The sequence below is a fragment of the Salvelinus alpinus genome, chromosome 34 (genome assembly GCF_045679555.1).
Source record: "Salvelinus alpinus chromosome 34, SLU_Salpinus.1, whole genome shotgun sequence".
In the NCBI taxonomy this organism is placed as follows: Eukaryota; Metazoa; Chordata; class Actinopteri; order Salmoniformes; family Salmonidae; genus Salvelinus; species Salvelinus alpinus.
In genome coordinates, this window is record NC_092119.1 from 10,336,215 (window position 1) to 10,349,793 (window position 13,579).

Here is a 13,579-nt window from a genome sequence, read left to right on the forward strand (position 1 = left end):
TTTTTATCATAGGTACACTTCAACTGTGAGAGACGGAATCTAAAACAAAAATCCAGAAAATCACATTGTATGATTTTTAAGTAAATCATTTGCATTTTATTGCATGACATAAGTATTTGATACATCAGAAAAGCAGAACTTAATATTTGGTACAGAAACCTTTGTTTGCAATTACAGAGATCATACGTTTCCTGTAGTTCTTGACCAGGTTTGCACACACGGTTTTCTTTGAGACTGTGGTCCCAGCTCTCTTCAGGTCATTGACCAGGTCCTGCCATGTAGTTCTGGGCTGATCCCTCACCTTCCTCATGATCATTGATGCCCCACGAGGTGAGATCTTGCATGGAGCCCCAGACCAAGGGTGATTGACCGTCATCTTGAACTTCTTCCATTTTCTAATAATTGTGCCAACAGTTGTTGCCTTCTCACCAAGCTGCTTGCCTATTGTCCTGTAGCCCATCCCAGCCTTGTGCAGGTCTACAATTTTATCCCTGATGTCCTTACACAGCTCTCTGGTCTTGGCCATTGTGGAGAGGTTGGAGTCTGTTTGATTGAGTGTGTGGACAGGTGTCTTTTATACAGGTAACGAGTTCAAACAGGTGCAGTTAATACAGGTAATGAGTGGAGAACAGGAGGGCTTCTTAAAGAAAAACTAACAGGTCTGTGAGAGCCGGAATTCATACTGGTTGGTAGGTTATCATAATACTTATGTCATGCAATAAAATGCTAATTAATTACTTAAAAATGAATTTTTGTTTTAGTACACTTCACAGTTGAAGTGTACCTATGATAAAAATTACAGACCTCTACATGAGTAGGAAAACCTGCAAAATCGGCAGTGTATCAAATACTTTTTCTCCCCACTGTACCTACTTCAATTACCTCGTAAACCTACACATCGACTCTGTACTGGTACTCCCTGTATATAGCCATGTTATTACCTCGTACACCTGCACATCGACTCTGTACTGGTACTCCCTGTATATAGCCATGATATTACCTCGTACACCTGCACATCGACTCTGTACTGGTACTCCCTATACATAACCATGGTATAACCTCATACACCTGCACATCAACACGGTACTGGTACTCCCTGTATATAGCCATGCTATTACCTGGTACCCCTGTACATCGACTCAGTACTGGTACTCCCTGTATATAACCATGTTATTACCTGGTACTCCTTGTATATAGCCGTTTTATTACCTGGTACTCCCTGTATATAGCCTTGCTATTACCTGGTACCCCTGCACATCGACTCAGTACTGCTACCCGTGTGTAAAGCCATGTTATAACCTGGTACTCCCTGTATATAACCATGTTATTACCCGGTACACCCTGTATATAGCCATTGTATTACCTGGTACTCCCTCTATATAGCCATGTTATTACCTGGTACTTCCTGTATATAGCCATGTTATTACCTGGTACTCCCTGTATATAGCCATGTTATTACCTGGTACTCCTTGTATATAGCCATGTAATTACCTGGTACTCCCTGTATATAGTCATGCTATTACCTGGTACTCCCTGTATATAGCCATGTTATTACCTGGTACTCCTTGTATATAGCCATGTTATTACCTGGTCCTCCCTGTATATAGCCATGCCATTACCTGGTACTCCCTGTATATAGCCATGTTATTACCTGGTCCTCCCTGTATATAGCCATGTTATTACCTGGTACTCCCTGTATATAGCCATGTTATTATCTGCTTCTCCCTGTATATAGCCATGTTATTATCTGGTTCTCCCTGTATATAGCCATGTTATTACCTGGTTCTCCCTGTATATATCCATTGTATTATCTGGTTCTCCCTGTATATAGCCATGTTATTACCTGGTTCTCCCTGTATATATCCATTGTATTACCTGGTTCTCCCTGTATATAGCCATGTTATTACCCGGTTCTCCCTGTATATAGCCATGTTATTACCTGGTTCTCCCTGTATATAGCCATGTTATTACCTGGTTCTCCCTGTATATAGCCATGTTATTACCTGGTTCTCCCTGTTTATAGCCATGTTATTACCTGGTTCTCCCTGTATATATCCATTGTATTACCTGGTACTCCCTGTATATAGCCATGTTATTACCTGGTCCTCCCTGTATATAGCCATGTTATTACCTGGTACTCCCTGTATATAGCCATGCCATTACCTGGTACTCCCTGTATATAGCCATGTTATTACCTGGTCCTCCCTGTATATAGCCATGTTATTACCTGGTCCTCCCTGTATATAGCCATGCCATTACCTGGTACTCCCTGTATATAGCCATGTTATTACCTGGTCCTCCCTGTATATAGCCATGTTATTACCTGGTACTCCCTGTATATAGCCATGTTATTATCTGCTTCTCCCTGTATATAGCCATGTTATTATCTGGTTCTCCCTGTATATAGCCATGTTATTACCTGGTTCTCCCTGTATATATCCATTGTATTATCTGGTTCTCCCTGTATATAGCCATGTTATTACCTGGTTCTCCCTGTATATATCCATTGTATTACCTGGTTCTCCCTGTATATAGCCATGTTATTACCTGGTTCTCCCTGTATATAGCCATGTTATTACCTGGTTCTCCCTGTATATAGCCATGTTATTACCTGGTTCTCCCTGTATATAGCCATGTTATTACCTGGTTCTCCCTGTTTATAACCATGTTATTACCTGGTTCTCCCTGTATATATCCATTGTATTACCTGGTACTCCCTGTATATAGCCATGTTATTACCTGGTTCTCCCTGTATATAGCCATGTTATTACCTGGTTCTCCCTGTATATAGCCATGTTATTACCTGGTTCTCCCTGTATATAGCCATGCTATTACCTGGTACTCCATGTATATAGCCATGTTATTACCTGGTTCTCCCTGTATATATCCATTGTATTACCTGGTACTCCCTGTATATAGTCATGTTATTACCTGGTTCTCCCTGTATATAGCCATGTTATTACCTGGTTCTCCATGTATATAGCCATGTTATTACCTGGTTCTGCCTGTATATAGCCATGTTATTACCTGGTTCTCCCTGTATATATCCATTGTATTATCTGGTCCTCCCTGTATATAGTCATGTTATTACCTGGTTCTCCCTGTATATAGCCATGTTATTACCTGGTTCTGCCTGTATATAGCCATGTTATTACCTGGTTCTCCATGTATATAGCCATGTTATTACCTGGTTCTGCCTGTATATAGCCATGTTATTACCTGGTTCTCCCTGTATATAGCCATGCTATTACCTCGTATCCCTGCACATCGACTCGGTACCTCCACCCGTGTGTATAGCCAATTTATTGTTACTAAATGTGTATTTTTTCCATGTGTTCATTTTTTGTCTATTTTCTATTATTTTTCTATGTTTCTCTCTGCATTGTTGGGAAGGGCCCGTAGGTAAGCGTTTCACTGTTAGTTTACCCATGTTGTTTGCAAAACATGTGACAAATACAATTTGACTCGATGCTTATTAGCGTTAGTGTGTCATTTTGGAACAGTTTGGAATGTTATTATCAGTATCACCAGAACTGCAGATCATTTACTGATTTTGACATATTGAATGTGGTGTGGATCAGATTCTGTCGGATTGGCAAAATGCTAAAGGGGATGCCATAGAACTAGTAATACTTCTACATCCAGATGGTGACATTTAGTACTACCCATTAGCCACTACAGAGTCAGGTTGCTCCCTGGTCGGTTGATGATCACAGGTTGGTTTCGAGTGAGGAGGTGGAATTGGTCACCTGCCCGTTGACATCTGTTCTCTTCCAACATGTGACTCTGTGAGCCTTCACTGCTCATTAATCTAGCTTATCTCTGTTTACTCTGGCTTATTCAACACCATTGATTTTTGCAGGTATATATATATACTGTATGTGGGTTTGTATGTGGGTGTGTTTGTGTGTGTGTGTGTGTTATCCAGCAGAAGGGGGCCTTTAAGGTTAATATCATGGATTATTCAAGGACTGAATAATAAATGAAGAGAGCTAGAGAATTAAACCTTGAATTCTTTAGTTTTTCTTTGATTCTTCCAGTGACATTCCACAGACTCTAAGCAATAAAGTCATACACTTTTAGCATGTATTCATTCGATCACCTCGTTTTTAGCAATTAGATTGGAGTATTTTGAACAAAACAATTGATGCACTGCGACAAACAAACAACAACATAAAGTCCATCATAGGAAAAATTGTTTCCGAAAATAAATGTTTTAAAAATCACTAAATGAATGATTTTGTTTTTTCTTCTAGGAACAAGGGAAGATTGGTGTGACGTTTAACATCGGCACAATGGACATCAGCGTGAGAGAGAATAGCACACCAGTGAATGACGGGCTGTACCATGTTGTACGCTTTACCAGAAACGGGGGTAACGCCACACTCCAGGTGGACAACTGGTCTATCAATGAACACTTCCCAGGAGGTATGGACCCCCCCACACACCTGCATGGTTTCACCTGGGCTGCGCCCCCCCCCCACACACACACACCTGCATGGTTTCACCTGTGCTGCGCACCCCCCCCCCACACACACACACACACACCTGCATGGTTTCACCTGTGCTGCGCCCCCCCCCCCCCCCCCCCCCCACACACACACACACCTGCATGGTTTCACCTGTGCCGCGACCTGCGCATGCACGTGTAGGTTCACCTGTGTGGTAAGCACACCATACATGCACATGACAAGTTGTATACTGACCCCAACCTCCCTGGACCACCCGCGGCTGAGCTCCTTCCCAGAGACCACCCTGGAGTACAGCGTCCACACCAGTACTACTCCTTCTGTTCTCCGCTATACTGTCTCTCGTTCAGCTACTTCAAGCTTGTAAATGCTCCATTGTCATTAGACTACAAGCACAGTGACTGTCAAACCTAACCAATACCTTAACCGTTATACGATGAGATCCGGACCTCTTGTCAAAGTCGCTAATTGTTGGGTTAAATTCGCTGCGCTATGTTTGCAATTAAGGCACAATAAAGGCCTTTTGGCAGCTTAAAGGCTTATTAGGCTGCCCAGTTATTGGAAAACGATCTGATCTAGTTGGTCAAAAGACCAATTAGTGGCCAAATATCAAAGTGGGGCTGCCTGTGTAAACCCTGCCTAACAGACAGGAAATGTGAATGATCTCCAGCATCTCTTCGAGGATCACCGTGATGAATACAATAAGTCAGAATGCTTAGTTTTAGTGATACTGTCCACTCTTGGAAAATAAGCTGCTATCTAGCACATAGAAGGGTTCTTTGGCTGTCTCCATAGGACAACCCTTTGAAGAACCCCTTTTTGGTCCCAGGTAGAACCTTTTTCAGTTCCATGTAGAACCCTTCCCTGGAACCAAAATGGGTGCTCCTATGGGGACAGGCGGAGAACCCTTTTGCAACCATTTTTTCTAAAAGTGTAATATCATTTTTTATATTGTCTAGTCAACTTAAAAAATGTTTGGTTTTACATATACTATAATATCATATATATGGTATTGTCTCGTCAACTTTCAGAATGCTTGGTGTTATAGATACTCTAATATGATATATATATTGTATTGTGTAGCCAACGTTCAGTATCCACTGAGTTACAAGTCACCTTTCACATTTCCTGAAGGTCCTGTGTTAGGCTGTCTTCTCACTCTTCTCTATCAGCCCATGTATTAGGCCAGGCTGTGATATAAGGACTTCAGACTTTGCTTTAGGGACCATAAGCAGTTCTTTGGAGTGGAATTCTGATTTAACCCAACTCAGCTCTCCAGCTGTTTTGTGATTGAATGAAGATAGACATTGGATTGGAATCGACTTCAGGCTCCCTGGGTTTTGCAATGGAGCTATCGCTTCTCAGGACTGTTCGTGATGCCTCAACAGTTGGTTTATTTAGAGGTAGGAAAAGCTGTCAGAGTACTCTTGGTTTTCCCTCCCTCCCTCCCTCCGCCTTACTTACTAAAGTTGTGCTCTTATATGAAATGGTTTGACAAGTATCATTATGACTATGACAATAGTGGAATGATCAAGAATGTTTACCAAGACTTGGGCAAATGAGCCTGCGATTACTGGTAGAAACGTATCTTACAGCTCTCCCTGCCAACACAAGTAAAAATGCTGTAGAATATACCATTAGTATCCCCCTTGGAAACATCTCATTTGGCACGTGATGTCTCCTTGTTGTCTTCCTGTGTTGAGTACAGTAACAGTGCAGTGTTCCTTTTAAAAATACATTTCTCACTTTCTTCTACATAAGTGAGTGCATACATCTTCATACTTTTTTTGTAGTGGTCTCCCGTTGGGAATCTAACCCACAACCCTGGCATGCTCTCTCTCTCTCTCTCTCTCTCTCTCTCTCTCTCTCTCTCTCTCTCTCTCTCTCTCTCTCTCTCTCTCTCTCTCTCTCTCTCTCTCTCTCTCTCTCGCCACACACACAGAAACACACTGAGTGGAGCAGTGTGGCCTCATCGTCTCGGAGGCCTGTCAGTATCACTCACATTAAATGCTCCATGTGTCCTCATTACTTCAACACAGACATGGACTCTGGTGGGAACAGGAGTGAAATCACTTTATTTGCTATCTCTCTCTCTCTCTCTCTCTCTCTCTCTCTCTCTCTCTCTCTCTCTCTCTCTCTCTCTCTCTCTCTCTCCCTCTCCCTCTCCCTCTCCCTCTCTCTCTCGCTTTCTCTCTCTCTCTCTCTCTCTCTCTCAATTCAATTCAAAGGGATGTATTGGAACGGGAAACATATGTTTACATTGCAGAAGCAAGTGAAATATAAAGTGAATTTAACTTTAAAAAATGAACAGTAAACATTACATTCACAGAAGTTCCAAAAGAATAATGACATTTCAAATGTCCATATAGAGTGCTGTAATGATGTGCAAATAGTTACACTAGAAAAGGGAAAATAAATAAACATAAAAATGGCTTTTATTTACAATGGTGTTTGTTCTTCACTGGTTGCCTTTTTCTTGTGGTAACATGTCAAAAATCTTGCTGATGAGATGGCACACTGTGGTATTTCACCCAATAGATATGGGAGTTTATCAAGATTGGATTTGTTTTAAAATTCTTTGTGGATCTGTGTATTCTGAGGGAAATACGTGTCTCTAATATGGTCATACATTGGACAGGAGGTTAGGAAGTGCAGCTCAGTTTCAACCTCATTTTGTTGGCAGTGTACACATAGCCTGTCTTCTCTTGAGAGCCAGGTCTGCCTACGGCGGCCTCTCTCAATAGCAAGGATATGCTCACTAGACATAGTCAAAGCTTTCCATAATTGTGGGTCAGTCACAGTGGTCAGGTATTCTGCCACTGTGTATTCTCTGTTTAGGGCCAAATAGCATTCCAGTTTGCTTTGTTTTTTGGTCAATTCTTTCCATTGTGTCAAGTAAATATATTTTTGTTTTCTCATCATTTGGTTGGGTCTAATTATGTTGCTGTTGCTCTCCTGGGGCTCTGTGGAGTCTGTTTGTGTTTGTGAACAGAGACCCAGGACAGGCTTGCTTAGGGGACTCTTCTCTAGGTTAATCTCTCTGTAGGTGATGGCTTTGTTATGGAAGGTTTGGGAATCAATTCCTTTTAGTTGGTTGTAGAATTTAACGGCTCTTTTCTGGATTTTGGTAAATAGCGGGTATCGGCCAAATTCTGCTCTGCATGCATTATTTGGTGTTTTACGTTGTACACTGAGGATATTTTTGCAGAATTCTGCATGCAGAGTCTCAATTTGGTGTTCTTGGTTGGTGAGCGGACCACAGTCCTCACAACCTTAAAGGGCAATGGGTTCTATGACTGACTCAAGTCTTTTTAGCCAGATCCCTATTGGGATGTCGAATTTTATTTTCCTTTTGATGGCGTAGAAGGCCCTTTTTGCCTTGTCTCTCTGATCGTTCACAGCACTGTGGAAGTTACCTGTGGTGCTGATGTTTAGGCCGAGGTAGGTATAGTTTTTTGTGTCGTCTAGGGCAACGGTGTCTAGATGGAATTTGTATTTGTGGTCGTGGCAACTTGACTTTTTTGGAACACCATTATTTTTGTCTTACTGAGATTTTCTGTTAGGGCCCAGGTCTGGCAGAATCTGTGCAGAAGACCTAGGTGCTGCTGTAGGCCCTCCTAGGTTGGTGACACAAGCACCAGATCGTAAGCAAACGTTTGACTTCAGATTCTAGTAGGGTGAGGCCAGGTGCTGCAGACTGTTCTAGTGCCCTCGCCAATTCGTTGATATATATGTTGAAGAGGGTTTGGCTCAAGCTTTATCCATGTCTCACCCCACGGCCCTGTGAAAAGAAATGTGTGTGTTTTTTGCCAATTTTAGTTGCACACTTGTTGTTTGTGTACATGGATTTCATACTGTCATATGCTTTTCCCCAAACACCGCTTTCCATCTATTTGTATAGCAGACCCTCATGCCAAATTGAGTCAAAAGCTTTATTGAAATCAACAAAGGAAGAGAATACTTTGTTTTGCTTTGTTTCTCAATTAGGATGTGCAGGGTGAATATGTGGTCTGTCATATGGTAATTTGGCAAAAAGCCAATTTGATATTTGCTCAGTACATTGTTTTCACTAAGGAAATGTCTGAGTCTGCTGTTAAATGACAAAATCACATAGAGTTATCTATCCAAAACAAAAAAAGTGTGGATAAACCACTTCTCCAATTTTTTGGCAATACATCTTGGCCATGTTCTGTTATAATCTCCACCCGGCACAGCCAGAAGAGGACTGGCGTCCCCTCATAGCCTGGTTCATCTCTAGGTTTTTTTCTATGTTCTGGCCTTTCTAGGGAGTTTTTCCTAGCCACTGTGCTTCTACACCTGCATTGCTTGCTATTTGTGGTTTTAGGCTGGGTTTCTGTACAGCACTTTGAGATATCAGCTGATGTAAGAAGGGGTTTATGAATAAATTTGATTTGATTTGATACAATGCCATGCAAAAGTATTCACCCCCTTGGCATTTTTCCTATTTTGTTGCATTACAACCTGTAATTGTTTTTACATTTGAAAAGTAATACGTAAATAACATTTTATGACATAATTTTCTTACTTTTATAATTATTATTGGTCTTATTTTCAAAAACAGATTTTTGTTTGGATTTCAAGTAATGGACATACACAAAATAGTCCAAAATTATGAAGTGAAATGTAAAAAATAACTTTCAAAAAAATATATAAAACATATTTTTTTTATGGAAAAGTGGTGCATGCATATGTATTCACACACTTTGCTACGAAGCCCCTAAATAAGATCTGGTGCAACCAATTACCTTCAGAAGTCACATAATTAGTTAAATAAAGTACACCTGTGTGCAATCTAAGTGTCACATGATCTGTCACATGATCTCAGTATATATCCACCTGTTCTGAATGGCCCCAAAGTCTGCAACACTACTAAGCAAGGGGTACCACCAAGCAAGTGGCACTATAAAGACCAAGGAGCTCTCCAAACAGGTCAGCAACAAAGTTGTGGAGAAGTACAGATCAGGGTTGGGTTGTAAAAAAATCTCAGAAACTTTGAACATCCCACAGAACATCATTAAATCCATTATTAAATATGTAAAAAATATGGCACCACAACAAACCTGCCAAGAGAGGGCCACCCACCAAAACTCATAGACCAGGCAAGGAGGGCATTAATCAGAGAGGCAACAAGTGACCAAAGATAACCCTGAAGGAGCTGCAAAACTCCAAGGCGGAGATTGTAGTATCTGTCCATAGGACCACTTTAAGCCGTACACTCCACAGAGCTGGGCTTTAAGGAAGAGTGGCCAGAAAAAAAGCCATTGCTTAAAGAAAAAAATAAGCAAACACATTTGGTGTTCGCCAATGTAACGAATGTCGTCGGGAGAAGGAGAAGACCAAGGTGCAGCGTGGTAAGTATTCATAATACTTTTAATAAATACGAATACTAAACAAAAAATAACAAACGACAAACGAACAGTTCTGCAAGGTGCAATACACAAAACAGAAAACAACTACCCACAAACACAGGTGGGAACAGGCTACCTAAGTATGGTTCTCAATCAGAGACAACGATTGACAGCTGCCTCTGATTGGGAACCATACCCGGCCAAACACATAGAAAAGGACAACATAGAACATAACATAGAATGCCCACCCCAACTCACGCCCTGACCAACCAAAATAGAGACATAAAAAGGATCCATAAGGTCAGGGCGTGACAGCCAAATGGCATGTGGGAGACCCCAAACATATGGAAGAAGGTACTCTGTTTTAGATAATACAAAAATTTAGTTTTTTTTCCATCAAGGATTTTTTTTTGCACAAAACCAACACCTTGCATCACCCTGAGAACACCATCCCCACAGTGAAGCATGGTGGTGGCAGCATCATGCTGTGGGGATGTTTTTCATCGGCAGGAACTGGGAAATTGGTCAGATTTGAAGGAATGATGGATGGTGCTAAATACAGGGACATTCTTGAGGTTCAGTCTTCTTGAGATTTCAGACTGGGATGGAAGTTCACCTTCCAGCAGGACAATGACCCTAAGCAACACTCGATTAACTTCTCTGGGATATGTCGAACGGTAGCGTCCCACTTGGCCAAAAGCCAGAAAAAATGTAGCGCGCCAAATTCAAATATATTACTACAAAAATCTATCTTTCATGAAATAACACATGAAAGAAACCAAATTAAAGCTACACATGTTGTGAATCCAGCCAACATGTCTGATTTCAAAAAGCATTTACAGCGAAAGCACACCAAACGATTATGTTAGCTCAGTACATAGCCACAGACAAACACAGCCATTTTCCCAGCAAAAGATTGTAGCCACAAAAAGCAGAAATAGAGATAAAATGAATCACTAACCTTCGATGATCTTCATCAGATGACACTCATAGGACATCATGTTACACAATACATGTATGTTTTGATCGATAATGTGCATATTTATATCCACAAATCTCGGTTTACATTGGTGCCATGTTCAGAAATGCCTCCAAAATATCCAGAGAAATTGCAGAGAGCCACGTCAAATAACAGAAATAATCATCATAAACTTTGATGAAAGATACATGTTTTACATATAATTAAAGATACACTTGTTCTTAATGCAACCGCTGTGTCAAATTTAAAAAAAACTTTACGTAAAAAGCACACCATGCAATAATCTGAGACGGCGCTCAAAAATAACAACATTTCTCCGCCATGTTGGAGTCAACAGAAATACGAAATTACATCATAAATATTCCCTTACCTTTGATCATCTTCATCAGAATGCACTCCCATGTTTTGTTCGATAATGTCCATTACTTATGTCTAAGTAGCTACTTTTGCTAGCTTGTTTAGTGCACATGTCCAAACGCTCGCCCAGATGCAGGCGAACTCGGACGAAAACTTCAAAAAGTTATATAACAGGTCGAATAAACTGGTCAAACTAAGTAAAGAATCAATCTTCAGGATGTTGTTATCATATATATCCAATAACGTTCCAACCGGAGCATTCCTTCGTGTCTGTAGAAGTTATGGAACACAAGGCGATATCATGAGGAAAGCGCATGACCAAGAACTGGCAATCTGCCAGACCACTGACTCATTCCCCTCTAATCCGGCCCCACAACACAGCATTCATTCCACGTTCTACAGACTGTTGACATCTAGTGGAAGGCGTAGGAAGTGCAAACAGATCCATATCTTACAGGGAATTGAATAGGCGATGAGTTGAACGTTGACCAGTCTCAGAATTCTCACTTCCTGTTTGGATTTTTTCTCAGGTTTTTGCCTGCCATATGAGTTCTGTTATACTCACAGACATCATTCAAACAGTTTTAGAAACTTCAGAGTGTTTTATATCCAATAGTAATAATAATATGTATATATTAGCATCTTGGACAGAGTAGGAGGCAGTTCACTATGGGCACGCAATTCATCCAAAAGTGAAAATGCTGCCCCCTATATCAAAGAAGTTTATTGGGAAACATTTAAATGTCTTGAAATGGCCCATACCTCAATCCAATTAAGAATCGGTGGTATGACTTAAAGTTTGCTATTCACCAGTAAGAACACATCCAACTTGATGATGCTTTAGCAGTTTTGGCTTGAAGAATGGCAAAAATCCCAGTGGCTAGATGTGCCAAGCTCATAGAGACATATCCCAAGAGACTTGCAGCTGTAATTGCTGCAACAGGTGGCTCTACAAAGTATTGACTTTGGGGGGATGAATAGTTATGCACTCTCAAGTTTTAAATTTTCATTTTTTTTGTCTTATTTCTTGTTTTTTCACAAAAAATATTTTGCATCTTCAAAGTGGTAGGCATGTTGTGTAAATCAAATGATACCAACCCCACAAACATATATTTTAATTCCAGGTTGTAAGGCAACAAAATAGGAAAAATGCCAAGGGGGTGAATACTTTCACAACGCACTGTAAAACAAAGAACAAACAGCAAACATATATACATGGTAAATTGCAAATCAGAAGGTACTGGATTCTACAATTACATTGAATGAACTACAGGACAAAGTACAAACCCTCCAACCCAAATAGGCCTGTGGTGTTTATGGTTTCCTAAATGAAATGATAAAATATACAGACCACAAATTCCATTTGGCTAAACTTAAACTCTTTAATATAATCCTCAGTTCATACATCTTCCCCAATATTTGGAACCAAGGACTGATCAACTCAATCCACAAAAGTCGAGACAAATTTGTCCCCAATAACTAACATGGGATAATTTACAATCTAATTGCTTCTTAGGGCAGAGCACTGGGGAACTTGAAATGACACTTAAAATGTTTGAGAGTATGTCCCTGAATCAAGGACTTCTATACTGTGACAATCGGCCAAAGTAGGCACATAAATGAATGGCCAGCCCTTTGTGTTGTTGATGGGCTCACTGATTTCTCAGTCACTCAGTGACCCCTTCATCAGGTAGTAGACAGCCATGACACTAGATGGGATGACACTGGATGGGCTGACACTAGATGGACTGACACTAGATGGACTGACACTAGATGGGCTGACACTAGATGGGCTGACACTAGATGGGCTGACACTAGATGGGCTGACACTAGATGGGCTGACACTAGATGGGCTGACACTAGATGGGCTGACACTAGATGGGCTGACACTAGATGGGCTGACACTAGATGGGCTGACACTAGATGGACTGACACTAGATGGGCTGACACTAGATGGGCTGACACTAGATGGACTGACACTAGATGGGCTGACACTAGATGGGCTGACGCTAGATGGACTGACACTAGATGGGCTGACACTAGATGGGCTGACACTAGATGGGCTGACACTAGATGGGCTGACACTGGATGGGCTGACACTAGATGGGCTGACACTAGATGGGCTGACACTAAATGTGCTGACACTGGACGGGCTGACACTAGATGGGCTGAAACTAGATGTGCTGACACTGGATGGGCTGACACTAGATGGACTGACACTAGATGGACTGACACTAGATGGGCTGACACTAGATGTGCTGACACTGGATGGGCTGACACTAGATGGACTGACACTAGATGGGCTGACACTAGATGGGCTGACACTAGATGGGCTGTAACTAGATGGGCTGACACTAGATGGGCTGACACTAGATGGGCTGAAACTAGATGGGCTGAAACTAGAT

The 13,579-nt window shown here is 41.3% G+C and overlaps 1 protein-coding gene across 2 annotated transcripts in view; it reads left to right on the top strand.

Annotated features, from left to right (window-relative positions):
- The window catches only part of LOC139563439 (neurexin-3a-like), a 650,445-nt gene that overhangs the window by 526,657 nt on the left and 110,209 nt on the right, over window positions 1-13,579 (top strand). For both annotated transcript variants that reach the window (XM_071382111.1, XM_071382110.1), the window contains one exon: window positions 4,257-4,428. In XM_071382111.1, coding sequence (XP_071238212.1) covers window positions 4,257-4,428 — 172 coding nt within the window. The remainder of the gene's footprint in view (window positions 1-4,256; window positions 4,429-13,579) is intronic.